The 22,548-nt window shown below is 44.8% G+C and overlaps 1 protein-coding gene across 4 annotated transcripts; it reads left to right on the forward strand.

The window, feature by feature from the left end:
- The first annotated feature begins 579 nt into the window (after window positions 1-579).
- On the forward strand, window positions 580-20,277 carry LOC138248970 (zinc finger protein 845-like). 4 transcript variants are annotated; one of them, XM_069203017.1, is made up of 3 exons: window positions 580-687; window positions 8,933-9,029; window positions 9,915-20,277. In XM_069203017.1, exon 3 carries the CDS (start codon window positions 10,536-10,538, stop codon window positions 12,990-12,992), a length of 2,457 nt encoding a protein of 818 aa, XP_069059118.1. In that variant the 5' UTR covers window positions 580-687; window positions 8,933-9,029; window positions 9,915-10,535; the 3' UTR covers window positions 12,993-20,277. The 4 variants fall into 4 exon arrangements, with proteins under 4 accessions (XP_069059118.1, XP_069059119.1, XP_069059120.1 ...); XM_069203018.1 differs by having other exon boundaries at window positions 10,022-20,277; XM_069203019.1 differs by having other exon boundaries at window positions 608-1,535.
- The last annotated feature ends 2,271 nt before the right edge of the window (window positions 20,278-22,548 follow it).

The following is a 22,548-nucleotide window of genomic DNA, read 5'->3' on the forward strand; positions in this document are numbered from 1 at the left end:
ACACCAGTGGTATAGTAGGAGCTTTGCATGTCTCCTAGTTCAGCCTAAGCTGCTTTGCTACAGCTAGAGACACCTCTTCTACACTAATAAGGGATACCTGGGCCTGGTGCAAGGTGTAAGTACCCCTTGGTACCCACTATAAGCCGGGCCAGCCTCCTACAACAAACAGGCCACAAGTGGGGGGTAACAAGGCTAGAAAGAGGCTACCCTCCTACAGTAACCTACAGTGTGTCTTGGTACCGCCAAAATGCCTAGGATGTGGACAGACAGTTATGAGAGCCTAAGCGTGAACTGCCAGGAAAAGGCCTGGCAGCGAAGGGGTTAAAAAAAGGAAACAAAGTTCCACTTCCAGGTCATGGCGATAGAGTCAGAACGTATGGGAAACACTGCAGAGTTCCACTTCCGGGTCACTGGCGGGAGAGACGGCACGAGCAGCGCCCTCGTGTGCAGCAGCGGAAGAAACTGCTAACATCCGCATTGTGCACTTTGACTTCCGGGTCACTGAGGGCGGAGACAGCACGGCATTGAGGTTGCCGCAGATGAGAGAGGAAGGGGCGTCTGCCAGTCTCTGTGCTGTCATCGACGGCTGTGACCCGGAAGGGGAACCACGGTTTCCGGGATTGGCCGCCGCCTCTGAGCACAGTGACTTGGCGAGCTGAGCCCGTAGCGCCGGGGGGGTTCATGGAGGTGAGTGTGTGAGGTCGGGGGGCCCCCTCCGGCACAGGGCGGTCACCGCGGCCCGGACGGGGGCGTTTCAGGGACGTGTCAGCGGGGAGGGCGGGGCCTGTGTGTGCTGCTCAGAGAGAGACTGTTATTATCTATTGTGTCTCCCCGGGCCGCCCCCGCACTGCTCCCCAAACCCATTATTATCATCTTTTCAGCTGTCCCGGCCGCGGCCGCCGAGCTTCTCCGCAGTAGAAACGCATTTTATGCACCGGTTCAGGCGGCTTCTGCCTCTGGGATCAGGGAAAGCACAAGGGGAGCTGCGCCTGCTTGGACCCGAGGAATAACCCGCCTGCTTCTGGGGGGTCTGCTATCGGGAGACGCTGCCAAGCCAGTAGAAGAAGGGGGTCAGACAAGCCAACAATGCGCCTCGTGGCAGACTCTGGGGCTCACAAGGAACAGAGCAACACCCATGAGTTCTGGGTGGCCGTCGAACACCTCATCGACACTGTTGCCTCCAACCTCAGCATCTTAAGAGATGACCACAAAAAGCTGGCAGATCCACTGTGGAGGGCACTCTGACGAAGCTGGCCCCCCAACAATCCCGGAACTCGGACAACCTTGCTGACCTCCAACATCGGTTCCAACAGTTGCATGACCGAGCAGAGGATGCAAAAGGCAGAGCATGTCAGAACATCGTAAGGATAGTGGGAATGCCAGAAGGCGAAGAAGGAACTTATCCTACTTCGTTCATTGATATGACATACCCTCAGAGTCAACATCAAGAGAAAGATACGGAAGCCCCAACCCATGCTCTCCGGAACTCTAGATAGCACACTGTGGTGAATGAAAGTATCGATCTCGTGATAAAGGTATTGTTAAAACAACTTTATTCGTAATGCGCAACCTAGCGTCCAGCCACTCGGAGAAACAGGTTAAACTGTGTTCTCCAGAATGCTCTGAACACAAGCGTTCTGAAGAACGCGCAACGAACCCATACACAACATATCCTCTTGCCTTCACATAAATAGTGTACTAAAGGAAATATCTAGCATAAAACTTAAAACAGAAAACAAGTTGTTACTTAATATCGCAGTCTTTCAAATAAATAATTATAATACTTAATCACTTCAAAATATAATCTTTAAGATAACCAGGACACTTGCGAGTCATCATCAATTTCTCACAAACTGCTCCTTCTGTTCGAGAATTCTCATTTTCTTGATTTGCACTTTCTGATTCACTCACTCCAGCCTCAGAAACATGACCCATACCAGAAGTAGATTCTCTTTCATCATTTCTTCCAGTATCAGAATTAGTACTGTGACTTATATCTGACTCTCCATCATCACTCCAGAAGAAAGAAATAGAACATTCATCCTCCACCTGACTAGAAACACACTTCCTCCCCCTCTGATAAAGAGCCACATTTCTCACATTCCACTTCTCTCCTTCCTCAGTCTCAACTTGAAATTTTCCAACCTTCTTCACACGAAAAGGGCCTCTAAATTTTGAAACACCCACTCTTACTCTACCTGACTTAACCTTGACCCACCCTAAGTCCATGATTATGCTGACAGGGAACACCTGTCTTGTTACTACCACCAGATGCAACCCACTCCTGAAGCCAAGAAGGAATCAATTTCGTCCCCATCGGTCTCCCTCTCATCACTCGGAAAGGAGACACGCCGGTAGAACTATGAACCGTGGAGCGATATGCTCGTACTACATCAATTATCATTTTCTGCACACTACAGTAATTAGCCAAAGCTAGCTGTATAGTTCCCTTGATTAATCTGTTAATCCTCTCAACAGTTACATTACCCTGTGGGTAGTAGAGGGACGTCCTGGTGTGTCGCACTCCACAATTCCTCAAAAACAAACACATCTCATTTGAAGTTAATTGAGTGCCATTGTCCGTGATAAGGACCCTGGGAATGCCTTCCTCCATGAAAATGTCTTCCAAAACTTTTATAGTTGTGGTAACATCATGTACAAACCTAACTACTAACCATCTTGAGTGAACATCCACAATTACCACAGCAAAACGCATTTGAAAGGGAACTTCCATCAACGGACCAATGAAATCTAAACAAATTGTGTGCCAAGGTTTCCCCGGATCTTCAATATGGCCTTCCACCCTGCCAACTCCCACTTTCAACCTCTTCTCACTCACTTTGCATAGTGTACACTGCTCCACCCAACACTTGACCTGCCCATCCAAACCAGGCCACCAAAAATTCTCTTTCAATCTTCTGCTGGTCATCCCCTGACCCAAATGACCCTTGTGAGCTAAAGAAAATAACTTAAACCTCAAACCCACCGGCGGAACAAAACGTTCCCCTCGCATCAATACACTGTCCCCACAACACGACAGCTCATCCAATACACCCAAAAAAGGCCTAACAGACAGTGGAAGAGTACTCTCCCTTCGAATTCCCAAGGAAACTAATCTAAAGACGCATTTAAGACAATCATCAGCTGCTATCTCATTCTTCCATTCATCCAGTGTAAATGTACCTAAACCCCATTCAACAACATTACACATAGAAGCCACAGCATCATCCGTATCACAAGATTTTACCAACTGGGCATCCACCTTTTCCCAGTCAAGGGACAACTTAGACAGACAATCAGCCTGAACATTTTTCCAACCCTGAACATACTCTACACGATACAGATAATCTTGCAGATAGTTTAGCTAACCTCGCTGATCCCTTCCCAGCACCACCAGCTGATAATATTCTCAATAAGGGTTTGCAATCACTCCTTAAAGTAAACTCTAACCCCCACAAATACGTTCTGAAATGTTCCGTGCCCCAAACAGCCGCTAAAGCCTCACGCTCAATAACGGAATAGTTACGCTCCGTTTGTGTCAACGTACGAGAAGCAAACGCGACTGTCTTCTCTTGTTTTCCATGTACTTGTGACAACACAGCTCCTAAACCCGTGCCACTAGCATCCACAGTCAGGATAGAACGTAAATTAATATCAAAAGCTGACAAAATACCTGCATCACAAATCTCATCCTTGATTCGATTAAAACAATTCACCTGTTCCTCAGACCAACAAAACTTACTCCCTTTCCTCAACAACTTCCTTAGACACTCAGTCTTGCTTGCAAATTTATTTACAAACTTTGAGTAATACTCCACCAGTCCCAAAAAGGACCTCAACTGGTGTTTGACAGCTGGTGCAGGTGCAAATTTGATGGCTACCAACAGGCTTTTCTTTGGTTTAATACTGCCTTTAGCAATAGAGTACCCAAGATAGTCAATTTCCTCTACCAAAAAAATACACTTCTCCTTATTCAAGCTTAGACCAGATTCTCCAATGATCTTGAGTACTTTCCTCAGTGTGACATTGTGCTCATCAACTGTATCACCCATCACAAGTATATAATCTTGGAAAAATAATACATCCTTGAAATTACCAAACATCTCACCCATCAATCGCTGAAACACACTCACAGCGGAAGCCAGACCAAAAGGCATACGAGTAAATTGGAAGGTACCTTCCGGAGTGACAAATGCAGTGACATGATTAGAATCAGGATGAAGTCTAATCTGATGGTAAGCACTCCTCAAATCTAATTTGGAGAAAAACCTACCATTTTTGACCGCAGATAACAACTCATTTATATTGGGTAAAGGGTAGGTATCAACCACAATGTTCTGATTTACAGACCTCAAGTCTACACACAATCTAACCTTCCCATCCGATTTCCGCGTAAGAACAACCGGGGAAATCCATGGAGAAACTTCAATCGGTTCAATGGTACCCTCAATCAACATGTTGTTAATCACTTTCTTGACTTCCTCTCTTACCACAAATGGTATCTTCCGGACTTTATGTTGAATAGGGTGAGCATCCTCTCTCAACACTATTTTATGCACATAACCTTTTAAATATCCTAATTCTTTTTTAAAGACATCCCCAGCCCCCTCCAAAATGTCTTCCAAATGTATATTTTCCACCAACAAAACCTGATTGGGTGCTCTGGGGCTGATGACAATGTTGAGATCATATTGATGCATCCAACCCAATATAGGTGAGCCCTCAACAGACACATAAACTTTTCCAAGAACTTTCCTTCCACCAAAATGAATTTCCTTCAACATATAACCCAGCAAATGAATTTCCACCCCTTGATATCCCCCCGGGATATATCTTTAGGTAATAACTCTTCTTTACCCCAAAAACGTCTAAAAAGGCTCTCAGGGATAATGGTGTACAACGAACCCGAGTCTACCATGAGATTTAGTTAAACTTCCCCAATTAAGAAAGAAGCTGTCGGTCTAGAACATCGACGATCACTCACACTCACTTTCACGTTGGAATCTTTTCCAACAACAAGTACTCTGTCCTCACAAGGAGATTCACAACATTCGTCAACCAAATTTCTGCTTGATCTATATTCCTTAGTACCCCGATTATTTTCTCTGCACACGCGGGCATAATGTCCTCTACGACCACACTTACAATACTCCTTATTGATGGCAAAACATTTCTTGGAGTCACTGTAGGAGGCTGGACTGGCTTGTAGTGAGTACCAAGGGGTACTTGCACCTTGCACCAGGCCCAGTTATCCCTTATTAGTGTATAGGGTGTCTAGCAGCTTAGGCTGATAGATAATGGTAGCTTAGCAGAGCAGCTTAGGCTGAACTAGGAGACGTGTGAAGCTACTACAGTAACACTTAGTGTCATATGCACAATATCATAAGAAAACACAATACACAGTTATACTAAAAATAAAGGTACTTTATTTTTATGACAATATGCCAAAGTATCTTAGAGTGTACCCTCAGTGAGAGGATAGGAAATATACACAAGATATATATACACCATAGCAAACATATGCAGTATAGTCTTAGAAAACAGTGCAAACAATGTATAGTTACAATAGGATGCAATGGGGACACATAGGGATAGGGGCAACACAAACCATATACTCCAAAAGTGGAATGCGAACCACGAATGGACCCCAAACCTATGTGACCTTGTAGAGGGTCGCTGGGACTATTAGAAAATAGTGAGAGTTAGAAAATTAGCCCTCCCCAAGACCCTGAAAAGTGAGTGCAAAGTGCACTAAAGTTCCCCTAAGGACAAAGAAGTCGTGATAGAGGAATAATGCATGAAAGACACAAACCAACAATGCAACAACTGTGGATTTCCAATCTAGGGTACCTGTGGAACAAGGGGACCAAGTCCAAAAGTCACAAGCAAGTCGGAGATGGGCATATGCCCAGGAAATGCCAGCTGCGGGTGCAAAGAAGCTTCTACTGGACAGAAGAAGCTGAGGTTTCTGCAGGAACGAAAAGGGCTAGAGACTTCCCCTTTGGTGGACGGATCCCTCTCGCCGTGGAGAGTCGTGCAGAAGTGTTTTCCCGCCGAAAGAACGCCAACAAGCCTTGCTAGCTGCAAATCGTGCGGTTAGCGTTTTTGGACGCTGCTGAGGCCCAGGAGGGACCAGGAGGTTGCAAATTGAACCAGCAGAGAGAGGGGACGTCGAGCAAGACAAGGAGCCCTCTCTGAAGCAGGTAGCACCCGGAGAAGTGCCAGAAACAGGCACTACAAGGATGCGTGAAACGGTGCTCGCCGAAGTTGCACAAAGGAGTCCCACGTCGCCGGAGACCAACTTAGAAAGTCGTGCAATGCAGGTTAGAGTGCCGTGGACCCAGGCTTGGCTGTGCACAAAGGATTTCCGCCGGAAGTGCACAGGGGCCGGAGTAGCTGCAAAGTCGCGGTTCACAGCAATGCAGCCCAGCGAGGTGAGGCAAGGACTTACCTCCACCAAACTTGGACTGAAGAGTCACTGGACTGTGGGGGTCACTTGGACAGAGTCGCTGGATTCGAGGGACCTCGCTCGTCGTGCTGAGAGGAGACCCAAGGGACCGGTAATGCAGCTTTTTGGTGCCTGCGGTTGCAGGGGGAAGATTCCGTCGACCCACAGGAGATTTCTTCAGAGCTTCTGGTGCAGAGAGGAGGCAGACTACCCCCACAGCATGCACAAGCAGGAAAACAGTCGAGAAGGCGGCAGGATCAGCGTTACAGAGTTGCAGTAGTCGTCTTTGCTACTATGTTGCAGGTTTGCAGGCTTCCAGCGCGGTCAGCAGTCGATTCCTTATCAGAAGGTGAAGAGAGAGATGCAGAGGAACTCGGATGAGCTCTTGCATTCGTTATCTAAAGTTTCCCCAGAGACAGAGACCCTAAATAGCCAGAAAAGAGGGTTTGGCTACCTAGGAGAGAGGAAAGGCTACTAACACCTGAAGGAGCCTATCACAAGGAGTCTCTGACGTCACCTGGTGGCACTGGCCACTCAGAGCAGTCCAGTGTGCCAGCAGCACCTCTGTTTCCAAGATGGCAGAGGTCTGGAGCACACTGGAGGAGCTCTGGACACCTCCCAGGGGAGGTGCAGGTCAGGGGAGTGGTCACTCCCCTTTCCTTTGTCCAGTTTCGCGCCAGAGCAGGGGCTAAGGGGTCCCTGAACCAGTGTAGACTGGCTTATGCAGAATTGGGCACATCTGTGCCCAAGAAAGCATTTCCAGAGGCTGGGGGAGGCTACTCCTCCCCTGCCTTCACACCATTTTCCAAAGGGAGGGGGTGTCACACCCTCTCTCAGAGGAAGTTCTTTGTTCTGCCATCCTGGGCCAGGCCTGGCTGGACCCCAGGAGGGCAGATGCCTGTCTGAGGGGTTGGCAGCAGCAGCAGCTGCAGTGAAACCCCAGGAAGGGCAGTTTGGCAGTACCAGGGTCTGTGCTACAGACCACTGGGATCATGGGATTGTGCCAACTATGCCAGGATGGCATAGAGGGGGCAATTCCATGATCATAGACATGTTACATGGCCATATTCGGAGTTACCATTGTGAAGCTACATATAGGTAGTGACCTATATGTAGTGCACGCGTGTAATGGTGTCCCCGCACTCACAAAGTTCAGGGAATTGGCTCTGAACAATGTGGGGGCACCTTGGCTAGTGCCAGGGTGCCCTCACACTAAGTAACTTTGCACCTAACCTTTACCAGGTAAAGGTTAGACATATAGGTGACTTATAAGTTACTTAAGTGCAGTGTAAAATGGCTGTGAAATAACGTGGACGTTATTTCACTCAGGCTGCAGTGGCAGGCCTGTGTAAGAATTGTCAGAGCTCCCTATGGGTGGCAAAAGAAATGCTGCAGCCCATAGGGATCTCCTGGAACCCCAATACCCTGGGTACCTCAGTACCATATACTAGGGAATTATAAGGGTGTTCCAGTAAGCCAATGTAAATTGGTAAAATTGGTCACTAGCCTGTTAGTGACAATTTGAAAGTAATGAGAGAGCATAACCACTGAGGTTCTGGTTAGCAGAGCCTCAGTGAGACAGTTAGGCACCACACAGGGAACATATACATGCACACCTATGAGCACTGGGACCCTGTGTGACAGGGTCCCAGTGACACACCCATATAGGCCACAAACCTATGAGCACTGGGGTCCTGACCAGCAGGATCCCAGTGACACATAACAAACATACTGAAAACATAGTGTTTTCACTATGAGCACTGAGGCCCTGGCTAGCAGGATCCCAGTGAGACAGTGAAAACAGTGACAAACACCCTGACATACACTCACAAACAGGCCAAAAGTGGGGGTAACAAGGCTAGAAAGAGGCTACCTTCTCACAGTGCTCATGGAAAGCGCTTCAATACCTTCATTTTGAGTTTGCATTATCTAAAACTGCAAAAGAAAAAAACACCAAATAGGCAACATTGCACTTGCCAACAAAGACTGATGCTTCCTTGTCTGATGAATTACCTTTGCCCCCACCAATTTATAATTCCTTCTCAAGGTGTTAATGTCCTCCTCTACCTGGGGTGATGATGCCCAGGTCCTGGGGTTTAAAGTCCCTTTCATCAACCGACCACTTTCGAGGGTACCTGTAATTATCCCTCAATTGTTTCATGATGCTGTTCTAATTAGCGCATGCAGGTGATGCTCCTGAGCTCCTCTATGGGTTCCTCTCGTCTACGTTGGTTGTAAACAAATTACTCCATTTCTTGATGAAGTATTTCCAATTTGTGTATCATCTGCTTTTCTGATAGTTGTTATTTTCTAGCAGTTTATCGCTTTTTCAAGTCGTGAGTTTTTCTTTTAGGAAGTCTACGTAAAGAGAAGTCAGAGTATTTTATTAATAATTTGTTAATTATCTTTTTTACGCTTAATAGTTATTATATTTTAGTTTAAGTATAAGTTTAAACTGTTCAAATTTATATATTTCTTCTCCAGTGGCCTGGTGAGAAAACCCGGCAGCATTTCCTCGTCTTTTGGCGTTTGTCTGTTTTGTCCCGTGGTGGGATCGCCAAAGTCATAATCAGGCCCTTAGGTGATGTAACATTTTTATTCAATTTAAGTATATGTATATAATGTTTTGGTTTTACTAGAATTAATTATTTTTGTAAAATTTTATTTTGTATACCTATTAGTGAATATTTAAATATTTTGATATTGTTATCAGTATTTTTGTATTCAATATTTTTGTTTTCGCTATAGTTAAAAATCGATATTTTTAACAACGATATATGTGTACTCAGTGTTTGTGGTTTTACTAGTTAAGTATAGGAGTCAATTTTTTTGTTATCAATATTTAATTTCGGATTTTTTATACTTCGATATTGTATGCATCAATATTATGTCAGTGATCCATAGTCGATGTGGCCCTTGTGTCACCCATATAATGCTTTCTTTGCTAATCTATGCTATTAATGTGGAGCCCTTGTGTCACCCATTTCTTGCTTTCCTTCTTAATCCATGATGCTGAAGTAGGATCCTTGCAGCACTGGCATCTAAATCTTGCTTGCTTTGTTAATCCATATAGTTAATGTGGACCTTGTGTCACATATATTATGCTTTCTTTGTTAATCCATGCTGTTGGTGTGTCCTTGGCTGGCTCATATCTTGTTTTCTGTACTAATCTATGCTATTATTGTGGGCCCCTGTGTCACCCATATCTTGCCTTCTTTGTTATTTCGTGCTGCAAATATTGCCATTGTATTGGCACTGTCTTTCATTGGTACACTGGAGGGGCTTGGAACAGCAGAGACACTGTTACTGTCCTAGTGTCTTCCAATGATTAAAGTTGAATGGCAAGTTGACGTTTTCTCAGTTTTATATACAACATGTAACTTCCAAAGTTAGAATGAATTATTAAGCATTACTTCTATATTTGTAACTCATCCAGTGCTGATTTCATATGCATTTTTTATTCCAGCAAGTGAATTAATTGCAGAAAGAAAAAGAGAATTATTCATGCTTTTGTCTGAAAAGTGTTATGTGGGACTAGCAGTGAAAGCATTGACGTGTATCCCATTCTCACAGACATGGTTACAGCGAAGATTTCACAGAGACCAGAGGATCCGATCCTATATTGCAGGAAGTGATGCAGCAAATTAAATGAAACCCATCTTGGAGAAGTGGATTTCCACCGAAGATGATCTACAAATGGTTATTAATATGAGAAAAGCTCAAATGCAGATAATCACAGTTTGTACCACTCGCCAAAGAGGTGCTATATGTCTTGATAAAATGACAAACCATTACTACTGCATGGAACTCTGAGCCACCTGATGAAGTAAACAGAAAATGGGCTAATTATGTGCAATAAAAGTATCATTGCTTCCTGTAAAGGCAAATTCAAGGAAATGACATCAAATCTACATGGAGGGTGCTGCGCCAGGGGAGGCTGTATCTTGCAGTGAATTGGAAAATGAATTAATTAGAGGGAGAAGGCAACTTGAACATTAAATTCACACAGTGAATGTAATAGGACATTTATTATAAAGAAATAATTGAGGACATACCCGAGAACCCAGAAAGGTGAGACATCATATATATGTGTGTGGAACGTGAGATGGCTAGTGGGAAAATGGGACGTTTATCATTAAATCAGGAAAATAACATTGATGAGAAACTGTATCCATGTTCAGAGTGTGACCAGGTTTTCCACACAAAGGGAGAGGTGATAACACATCTGCAAAATCATACTGGTGAGAAACCATATAAATGTTCCAAATGTAACAAGGCTTATACTACAAGATCATCATTGACACTACATCAGAGAAATCACACCGGTGAGAAACCCTATAAATGTACTGAATGTGACAAAACATACACTACAAACAGACCGTTAATAGTACATCAGCGAAATCATACTGGGGAGAAACCATATAAATGTTCAGAGTGTAACAAGGCTTTCACTACGAAACGATCTTTGACACTACATCAGAAGAATCATACTGGTGAGAAACCCTATAAGTGTTCTGAATGTAACAAGGCCTTCACTAAAAAAATATTGTTAATTGTACATCAGAGAAATCATACTGGTGAGAAACCATATACATGTTCTGACTGTAACAAGGCTTACACTACAAAAAGATCCTTAACAATTCATCAGAGAAACCACACTGGCGAGAAACCCTATAAATGTAGTGAATGTGACAAGGCTTACACTACAAAGGGGCAGCTAACAGTACATGAGCAAAACCACACTGGTGAGAAACCATATAAATGTACCAAGTGTGACAAGGCTTTTACTGTAAAGGCACGGCTGGCTGTACATCAGCAAAGCCATTCTGGTGAGAAACCATATGAATGTTTTGAGTGTGGGAAAACATTCTCTACAAAAAGATTGCTTGTCCTACATCAGAAGTACAAAACTAGTGAGAAACCACATAAATGTAGTGAATGCAACAAGGCTTTTAAGCAAAAAAGCAATTTATCACGACATCAGAGAAGTCACACTGGGGAAAAACCTTATAAATGTACTGAATGTGACAAGGCTTTCACTACAAATGGGGAGTTGATAATTCATTTACGACACCATACAGGTGAGAAGCCATATAAATGTCCAAAATGTGGCAAGGCTATCACTACAAAGAGGAAGCTGAAATTGCACCAGGGAACTCACACTGATGAGAAACCATATATATGTTCTGAATGTGGCAGGACTTTCAAACAAGTTGAAAGTTTATCATTACATCAGAGAATTCACACTGGTGAGAAACTATATAAATGTTCTGAATGTGACAAGGCTTTCACTACAAAGAGATTACTGAGACTACATGAGCAGAAACATACTGGGTTGAAACCATATAAATGTACTCGTTGTGAAAAGGATTTCAGTACAAAGTGGCTGCTGATACGACATCAGCCAAACCATAGTGGTGAGAAACCATACAAATGCTCCCTGTGTGATAAGGCGTTCAAAGAAAAGGGCTTGTTATCATTACATAAGAGAATTCACTCAAATGAGAAACCGTATAAATGTACTGAATGTGACAAGGCTTTCACTACAAAGCGGGATCTGACAATCCATGAGCGGAACCATACTGGGGAAACGCCATTTCAATGCTCTGAATGTGACAAGACTTTTAAACAAAAAAGTAATTTATTGGTACATCAGAGAAGTCACACTGGAGTGAAGCCGTATAAATGTTCAGAATGTGACAAGGCTTTCTCTAGAAAAGGGCAGCTGATTCTACATCAGGGATCTCACACTGGCGAGAAACCTTATAAATGTTCGGAATGTTGCAAGGCTTTTATGGAAAGGGGACGTTTGTTGTCACATCAGAGGAATCACACTGGTGAGAATCCATATAAATGTTCTGAGTGTAATAAAGCTTTTACTACAAATAAATCACTGAAGCTACACGAGAAAACCCATACTGGAGAGAAGCCACATGAATGCACTCAATGTGAAAAGGCTTTCATTACAAAAGATGCGCTAACATTACATCAGCGTATCCATACTGGTGAGAAACCATACAGATGTTTGCAGTGTGACAAAGCTTTCACTGTGAAAAGATCGTTGAAAGTGCATGAGCTGTGCCATTCTGTCAAGAAATCATATAAATGTGCTGAATGTGACAAGGCTTTCATTACAGAGAGAAACTTGATACTACATAAGCGGAACCATACTGGTGAAAATACATATGAATGTTCAGAGTGTGGGAAGGATTTCAGACAGAAGGCTAATTTATCACTACATCAGAGAACCCATACTGGGGAGAAACCATACAAATGTTCAGAGTGCTACAAGTCTTTCAGGCAAAAGGGCCACTTATCCCTACATCAGAGAAATCACACAGGAGTGAAACCATACAAATGCTCTGAATGTGAAAAGGCTTTCAAGCGAAAGGACCAGTTATTGAAACATCAGAAAATTCACACTGGAAGTAAACTTTTTGAAAATAGTCAATATGACAATGTTTTCAGTACAAGTAAGAAGCTAAATGTACATCAGCTACACTATACTGGGGAAGCCAGTCACTCACAACAATTGGGCAGCTGATTCTACAAGATCCTACCCAGACTGCGGAAAAACGGTCTAAATGTTCTCAATGTGACAAGACTTTCAAGCAGAAGGACCAATTACAACCCCAGAGGAGTGTCACTGGTAAGAAGCCATGCAGGTGTTCATAGTGTGAAACAGCATTCATTGGAAAGGGCCAGCTGATAGTACATCAGAGAATTTACACTGCTCAGGAACCATATAGATGTGCAAGGGTTTCACTGCAAAAAGATCACTGATAATTCACAATACATTAACCATCCACAACCTTTCCTATCATTCATGGACATTATGCTTGTCTTTGACCATGGACTGCGCTACACTGCCTTTTGGCTTCGTTCGCGGTGTAGAAACACCATATACATACATACATGTGCACATAATCATATTACCTCAGCTAATCCATAGTGTTAAAAAAAAATATATATACTCACACTGATTGTGACAAGGCCTTTTCACAAAAGTCTAATTTATGCTATCATGCAAGATATATTCCATTCCATGAGCACAAAGACCATCAAGAATTAGGATTTGCAAACTCATGCTAGGAACTACCACTGAATAAAGGTTGTTAAGTGTTGTGTTTACCTCATCGCACAGTCTTATCCATCTGGCACACAGTCTTGTGCTGTGTCCCTCCAGCTGGGTTATATGTTGATACCAAAGATATTATCAAAAACATTTATTGTGACCTAAATATCACAAAATAAAAATCACCCCACTGGGTATAAATTTAAATTTTTTAACTCCAATGGGGCTATTGTTTTGTAAATGATGTTTAGAGTTATTCTAGTACTGTACAATCCAGCTGACGTGTTTTTAAAGGAGGGGCGGTTGAGTCAAACATCACAGTTGTGTAACCACCCCTAGAACATGGATCCTGTCCTCTCCAGGAGAAATATGTGAGGGAAAGCCAGCAGTTTAATTACAAAAACAGTGTGCTCAGAAATGTATGTTAAGTGACAAGGATAGGGGCTTGATGTACATTTGCTACATGTGCAGCGTTAGGTCTGGATGTTTCTCCTGTATGATGAGAAAAGGAAAAGTGCTACTTCCATCATTAAACCTGCACAGGGCTTTTCAAGTTTAAAAGGACGAACAACAAACTCAAGAATATATAAATAAATAGGAAGCAAACAACCTACTAACCAGCTATGACAGCAACTGAAAAACTAGACCTGCCAGTATAAAATCTATTTAGTCAAACAACAAATGCTTGAAGCTGCCATCAGGATGGTCAGACGTTGACTGATGCATGGATTTGGAAAGTAGAATGTAAGCCTAAGAGTGGGTTAATTACAAGTACCCAGGATATTGGACAGTGTAACAGTAGGCTTACAAAATAGTTAAAAAACAAAAACAAATCCATTTCTACAACATCTCACAATTTGTTATTTCCACAGTGTGAGATTTTTATGACAGATACATTAAACATAAAAACAAGAGCATTACTAGACTGATTCCTTCTCTTCATAGCTCTGTAAAGTTCATTATTCTGGTGTAGGATTTCCTGCACTGAAGTTCGGTTCCTTTCAGTCCTGGGAGCTGAGGGTGCAGTGCTTGGTCCAGCCGTTGTGTTCTTTGTTCCAGGCAGTCGCGGTCAGGGGGAGCCTCTGGATCCTCTGCAGGTGTCGCTGTGGGGGTCAGGGGGGGTCGTCTCAGGTTACTCACAAGGTCGCAGTCACCTGGGAGTCCTCTCTGGGGTGTTGGTTCTCTGGAGCTCGAGTCAGGTGCAGAGGGTGAAGTCTCACGCTTCCGGCGGGAAGAGTGAGTTCTTTAAAAGTTGCTTCAGAGTTGCAAAAATAATGCTGTTGGTGAACAGTGCTGCTGTTCTCAGGAGTTTCTTGGTCCTTCGGTTCAGGGCAGTCTTCTGAGTCCTCAGAGGTCGCTGGTCCCTGTCTGATGCGTCGCTGTGCAGGTTCTTTGAGTCTGGAGACAGGCCGGCAGGGCTGGGGCCAAGTCTGTTGCCGTCTCTGTCATCTCTGCAGGGCTTTCAGGATATCACAAACTAAAAATCACCCCACTGGGTATAGATTTTACATTTTTAACTCCAATGGGGCTATAGTTTTGTAGATGATGTTTAGAGTTATTCTAGTACTGTACAATCCAGCTGACGTGTGTTTAAAGAGGGGTGGTTGAGTTGAGCATCACAGGTGTATAACAACCTGTTGTAGGTTGCAGGAATCTGATTTTCTGGGTTCTGGGTCGCCCCTAAATACTTAATTTAAGGGTGTGTTTAGTTCAGGAGGGCAGTAGCCAATGGCTACTGCCCTGGAGGGTGGCTACACCCTCTTTGTGCCTCCTCCCTGAGGGGAGAGGCGCATATCCCTAATCCTACAAGGGGAATCCTCCAATTTCTAAAGGCATGGGTCACCTCGGCTCAGGGCACCTTAGGGGCAGTCCTGACTAGTGGGTGACTCCTCCTTGTTTTTCTCATTATCTCCTCCAGCCTTGCCGCCAAAAGTGGGGGCAGTGGCCGGAGGGGCGGGCATCTCTACTAGCTGGAATGCCCTGGGTGCTGTACCAAAAGGCATGAGCCTTTGAGGCTCACTGCTAGACGTTACAGTTCCTGCAGGGGGAGGTGAGAAGCACCTCCACCCAGTACAAGCTTTGTTCCCGGCCACAGAATAACAAAGGCACTCTACTCTCCCCATGTGGCCAGAAACTCGTCTGGTTGTGGCAGGCTGGCAGAAACTGGTCAGCCTATCACTAGGAGTTGGACTGGTATTCAGGGGGCATCTCTAAGATGCCCCTGGGTGAATTTTACAATAAATTCCACACTGGCATCAGTGTGCATTTATTGTGCTGAGAAGTTTGATACCAAACTTCCCAGATTTCAGTGTAGCCATTATGGAACTATGGAGTTCGTGTTTGACAAACTCCCAGACCATATACACTTTATGGCTACCATGCACTTACAATGTCTAAGGTTTTGCTTAGACACTGTAGGGGCATTGTCATGCACATATGCCCTCACCTATGGTATAGTGCACCCTGCCTTAGGGCTGTAAAGCCTGCTAGAGGGGTGACTTACCTATGCTACAGGCAGTGTGAGGTGGGCATGGCACTCTGAGGGGAGTACCATGTCGACCTAATCATTTTCTCCACACCGGCACACACAAGCTGTGAGGCAGTGTGTATGTGCTGAGTGAGGGGACCCCAGGGTGGCATAAGATATGGTGCAGCCCTTAGGGACCTTGCCTGGCAATCAGGGCCCTTAGTACCAGGGGTACCATTTACAAGGGACTTATCTGTGTGCCAGGGATGTGCTAATTGTGGGAACAAAGGTACAGTTTTAGGAAAAGAAAACTGGTGCCGGGGCCTGGTTAGCAGGCTCCCAGCACACTTCCAATCATAACTGGCATCAACAAAAGGCAAAAAGTCAGGGGGTAACCATGCCAAGGAGGCATTTCCTTACATCCGGTACCTGTTATACACTGGGGCCACGAGAAAACCAAATTACAGAAGATGAGGGTTCTGTAATTTCTTGGGTTTGTCTGGTACAAATACTCAGCACAAAGTTTCAGAATGAGGTTTATCACAGTCACGATGTAACTGCCAAAGTGGCCCAGCAGTAAAACAATAAACCTGCGCAAATGGAAAAGGAAATGAATCTGCCTCAAGTCTGAGCTGAGAATCATCAAAGCACTAAAGCCGATTCGCCCATAAAGTGCACTGTACAAGAGCGTTCCCTCATTGACATGCAGGGTCTGGAACTGGTAAAAGATCCATACGAAGTCTAAATGCACAGACACGGAGTCCTGATCCAGTAGAAGGAACAACCCAACACTGGCGCTAGCGTCAACTGGTTTAACAAGGGCAGTGGCGTCAGGGATCAGTAATATCCCTGCTGAGGGATTAGTGTGTTGTTCTCTGCTGGTACAAGTAGTCTTTAAGAAAGAACAGTCGGTAGGGCTAGAAACTACACTGGATTAAAAAGGTTACTTCTTTCAGAAACCAATTACATTTTGTCACATAACGTGAAACGTGGCACCTGCAATAATAAACTGGAGGCAGATGTGTGCGGTTCTGGTACTCCTGGCGGAAAACTACGGTGCAGATTTAAAACAAATAAGACCTGGTTTAAAGTCCGGTGGAGAGGGTCATAGCTGCGACAGAGTTCACTCTGCCAAACCCTCTGTCCACTCACCTGATATATAGGTGGGCAGACCTTCAATATCTCAACTTCGGAACCCACTCCGGCTCCGTCTGTGCGATGGAGCCAGGTCCAATGGAACACTGGCTGTCAGAGGTTTGGCGATTTGACCACCTGCCTGTTTTAGAATGGGTGGTCTGAATGGTCAGTTTTCAGTGTTCGTCGACGCCTGCTAAAACCTGCATTAAGAGACCACGAAAATGTTCAAATGAACCGCACACCATGAGAGACAACCCTTATGGCGTTAGGGTTATTCGTTTTCAAGCTTTTTGGAGTTTTGTTTTTCAAGAACCAAAAACCTGGTGAAAGTTTGACTAACCTACGCAAATGTGCTAGTACAATCTGTAAAACGTTTACCATGTTGATAGAACCCTCCTTGACAACTGTTCCTGTCTATGATTAGAGATGTCCACAAGGCCTGTGGACATCTCTAAATGCATTAATACTCAATTGTATTTTACTCAGTTATGCTGACGGAGTACAAAACTTACTCCACACTATAAATTAGGCCCACAGTGCTATCTAGAGCTCAACGTCATCTAAATGCCATTGTCAATCAACTTTGGAAAACCAAGAAGGCTTCTGAACCACAGTTTTGCACTTTGCAAATGGATGTTATGATTGGGATCTTGCCTCTGTTGTTTCCAGTGACATGTTTGCTATTCTTGTAGCTAAGATTCCAGAGTCCCACTAGTGTTTTGTGGGCATTGTTGTGGCAGAGAGCAGATGGCCAATCCCAGTGACCTGCATGTTAAAGCCTTATCAGTGCAATTCTGAGATGCACCCTTGTAAACGTCATTTCTTCTTGTGCACAACGGGGAACCTCTGTTTGATGTATTCAGTGGCCCCTATGCACGTCCTTATTAGGCATGTGTGAAGTTTTTATTCTGAACACTTCCCTGTTACTGACCTATCCATACTTCATGAAGTTTCCTGCTTTTACTGTACACTCAGTTTGTCTTGTGACTGATAGTTGGTGTCCGTAACTCATGATAATTTTGAGTGCATGACTACTGTCAAACACGTGCGAACCATTGGCTTGTGAGTGCAGACATCTTTAGCTTACTCTAGCGAGTTTGCTGAAACTATGACTCATGAGCATTTTATACTCAAGCGAGTAGCTTCTCCTCATTAATGATTCAACCAAATATACACCCACATACCAAATGCTCATGAAAGTCCTAGTGTTTCTGTAGAAGTCCAACTTGAGTAGACCGTTGCAACCTTCTCAAATTTTTCAGTTTTTGCAAGACATTTTCAAAATTTGTGAGCAAAAAGCTTTACAACTTTGCACACTCCTAGTTACTATCCGTGCTCTATTAATTTGAAACGTGTTGTAAATTTCCAAAGCCAGACTTTGTTTTGAACACATTGTTAGCCTGTCTACAGTCCATATTCATCATGTCATATCTTTCACAGAATTTGTGAAAGTGTCAATTCATCTAAACTATGACATTGCTAACGCATAAGGTAACACTTGTGCTACAAGCTACACGTTATCTACATTTCAGGGTCCGACAGTGGATGTGTAAAATAAATGTGTAGTCCAAGTTGATGTATTTTGATTACGTTGATTCATACTGATTATATCTTAGGTCAATAGAAAGTTCCCCAGTGTTGGGTAAAACTCAGTGGTCAGCCCTAAATAAACACCATGAATTGACCCCTGAATTATAGAGGCCTGTGCACTGGGTTATCACGAGATCCTGGCAGACTGATGCAGCATCCACTCTTAAGCTGAGAGTCGATACCGAGAGGAGGGGAGCTCAACCTGTTGATGCTTTTTCCTCCCTGAAGGAACACACTCTCCAGGGCGACGTCTGATAGCCACAACTGATCTGCTGTGAACGGGTATGCAGTGCACTGGACCCCAATGAGGGCTGGGGGTCTGGGTGGGGTGAGGGAAAGTGTTTGTTGTAAAATAATGTTATGATCTTTTGAAAATCAATAAACTACACCTTAAAAAAAACCTCTAGAGGCAAGTTAGCTACTCCATCTCATCAATGTGTAGTGCATAGAAGTAGTCTTTAGGGTGAAAGTCTGCTCAAAAGACTTGAATTATGTTTGTACTGCTAATTTTATTGTCCGTGTTAGCAACGTGCATAAATGTTGTAATTATATTCTGTGTAGTCATTACTCACGTAGGAAGCAATTGGATGGGACTTTTGACATAAACATATAGAGTGTATTTTTTAGTGCAGTGTGTAAGTGTGCTATTCTAAAAAACAAATTAGGATATGAATTGCAACTGCCTCCGTGACCACCTTTTACGGAACCAGAAAGAACACGCACCACATTAACAGGTTTGCTCAGTAGGGCTGTGTAGGCTCCACAGCCAGTACCAGCTGGTTATACACCGCCCCACATCCTGAGAACCTATCAATCACTTACTTAGTAGGAATCTTAAATTATACAGGCCTCTTTTACCCAAACGAATACAATATGCGCTACTGTAGTGTAGCCATTTTTAATATAGCTTCATGCGCGTTAGCTTAACGTATTAGGACTCTGTGCACCTTGCCCTAGATACATTTTATTCAACCTCGCACTGTTATTTTACAATAACCAGTTTCACAGTCTTGTTTTTATTTCATTCTATCACACTGTTTAGCTTACTTCAGCACTGTGTTCTCAAACAATGCATTCTTGCTCACTCTGTGCTTCAGTCAAGGCTACAGTCTGGTACATTGCCGGTAAACGTGGTAGAAGTTTAGTCTCTAGTGTTGGTAGAAAATACACATCCTTACGTAGGGACATTTTCTTAGAACATCTGCGTGTTAGTTATAAAAACACTTTCTAGTCCTAGTGCAGGTCAAAGGGAGATTCCGACCAGGAACCTACAAGTAAATGCTGACTGCCCCGTTGCAGATGCTGATGCAGAATACAGGCCTTTGCTCAAGTATGAGGGTTGATGTCCTCCCGAAAGGCAGGCTTAGAGCTTTACATGCTGTTCTCAGACTATTACTTAGAGAGAACCTAATCTAGTTGCACTATGATAGCCTTATTCTTGTGCTTCACTCTCATTGTTACTATTTTAATCCTACTGTGTTGTATAGTTCTGGTTATTGCAGCTCACGCTTTGCTATCTAAAATGCAGTCGTATTATTAAACCAATCTTTAAAACCTAAACTGCCTTTGTCATTTATATACGAGACCGCGCTGTGTATCAGAGAACCGGTTGTGACCTGAGTGACCACGACTTCCCTGGGAAGTATTAAGATGTCATGCGCTCAGCTGCCCAATTGTCTCTTCCCCTTGGGAGAGATGAGGCACTGCTAGTTAGCCGGAGCAAAACCCGGATTTAGGGCAACAAGGGTCCTTCACCTTGGGTAAGACTTAGTCCCCCACACTGTGGACGATTTTGCTGCTCAAAATCCAGTAGTCTCATTAGGATAATGAGAGCCTACGCAACACTACAATGCATGAACACAAGACCATCTCTAGCAGGACCAGTAGTGCAGGGGCAGGTTGCCGTACAAGCAGTCAGTTCACAGACAATAAACGCTGTCATGGGAAATTGCCATCTGGATCATTTGCAAGATCAGCCAGTTGGAAGCAGTTTACCCTCATACAACACAGCAAGCACAGAGTACTGATTGTGTGTCCCCCACCCTTGGAATGGTGCCACCTGAAGAAGAGTGCAAAACCTGGGGAAGTATATTCACATGCATCTACAGTGACACACATGCACACCCTCACTAGCTGTTCTCCTAGATGTAATAAAACAAGTGCAAAAGAAGGGACTGGTCTGCACTGGCTCTGGACAAAGGAATGAAATGAATGGGACATTTCCCTACAGTTTTCTCCATCATTCTAAGCACAAATAATGATGAAACATCAGTTCCTGTTCAAGATCATGAATAATATCTGAAGCTTATACATCTGTGGGTCAGTGCATTGCTCTGCCTCCTGTGGCTCCACCGTCTAAGTAGAGCCCTTTCCCTGGCTCCTCTGAACTCCTGACCCCTGTCAGGAGTTTGAGGCCCTCCTCCAGCCGCAGGCTTCTGCCTGCGCCTCATCACTGGTGTATAGTGGGAGAACTCTGCTTTCCTACTAGGCTACCTTCTGCCTCTCTCCTCCTTTTGCTTTGCTCTGCTCTGCTCTTTGCTCCACTACTGTCCCTTAGTGCTCCTTTTCCTTGTTGCTCTCTCAGTCTACTCTCTCTCTCACTTTCACTCTCCCTCTCTCTCTCTCTCTCTGCCGCCACCCCCTTTTAGACTCTGCCCCCTTTTCACGCCGTTTTTTGTCTACCTTCCGCCTTCCAGCAGTCCTCTCCTCTCCCCCACCTCCCTACTTAATGGCGTCCGTTGCGTGGCTGCACCGCTGGTGCGCCAAAGGCAAGCCCTTCTGCGCCCGTCCGCGCCGTGCCCAACGCCAGGACCCCTGGCTCCCGTCCCCACACCATCTCCACGCACGTCTTCACTACAACGCCGCCACCCTCTGTGCCCTCAATACCGCCCACTCTCCCACCTGCCTTCAAGCCTCCCTGCAGACCACCCGCTGACCCTTCTCCTGCCGGAACTGCACCTTCACCAGCCTCCACGCCAACGACACACCCACCAAGGCAGGACACAACCATCTCAGATGTATCCTCCTCAACACCTGCCCCGTCCACAAGCACCCAGCAGAGCTATGGAATCTGCTCGACTCAGCCTCCTTAGACGTCGCCTTTCCGACCGAGACCTGGATGAACCTCTCCTTAGCGCCTGACATCGCCATAGCCATCCCGTACTGCTACAAGATCACCCGCAGAGACCGCTCCAACAAACCAGGAGGAGGCATCGCCATCATCCACAACAACACCGAAGACACCCTCAGCCCCGCTGAACTCCTGCACTTCCACATCCACACTGACCCAAACACCACCCTTCGAGGGACCCTCGTCTACAGGCTCCCCAGCCCACGACAGCAGTTCAGCGACTCCATTACCGACATCATCAGCACGCACGCTCTCACATCCACTGACTACATACTCCCCGGAGACTTAAACTTTCACCTTGAGAACACCAACGACAACAACACCGTAACCCTGCTCGACAACCTCTCCAACCTCTGCCTCAAACAGCTCGTCACAACACCAACCCACTCCGCAGGACACTCACTCGACCCTATTTTCTGAGCCAGTAGTCACATCTCTTTCAGCCACACCACCAAACTCCACTGGACAGACCACCGCTGCATCCACTTCTCCTTCAAGAAACCCACAACACACCACCACCCACAACGGATCCCCCACCGCAGTTGGAACAAGGTCACTGAAGACCAACTTATCGCGACCCTCTCCCAGAACCCACCCATAGACACCACCGACACTTATGCAGCTGCCTGTAACTTCAGGCAATGGGTCAACACCTGCACCAATACTCTCGCCCCAATCAGGAATCCCTCCAATAGATGTAT

This window comes from Pleurodeles waltl, chromosome 8 (genome assembly GCF_031143425.1).
Source record: "Pleurodeles waltl isolate 20211129_DDA chromosome 8, aPleWal1.hap1.20221129, whole genome shotgun sequence".
Classification (NCBI taxonomy): Eukaryota; Metazoa; Chordata; class Amphibia; order Caudata; family Salamandridae; genus Pleurodeles; species Pleurodeles waltl.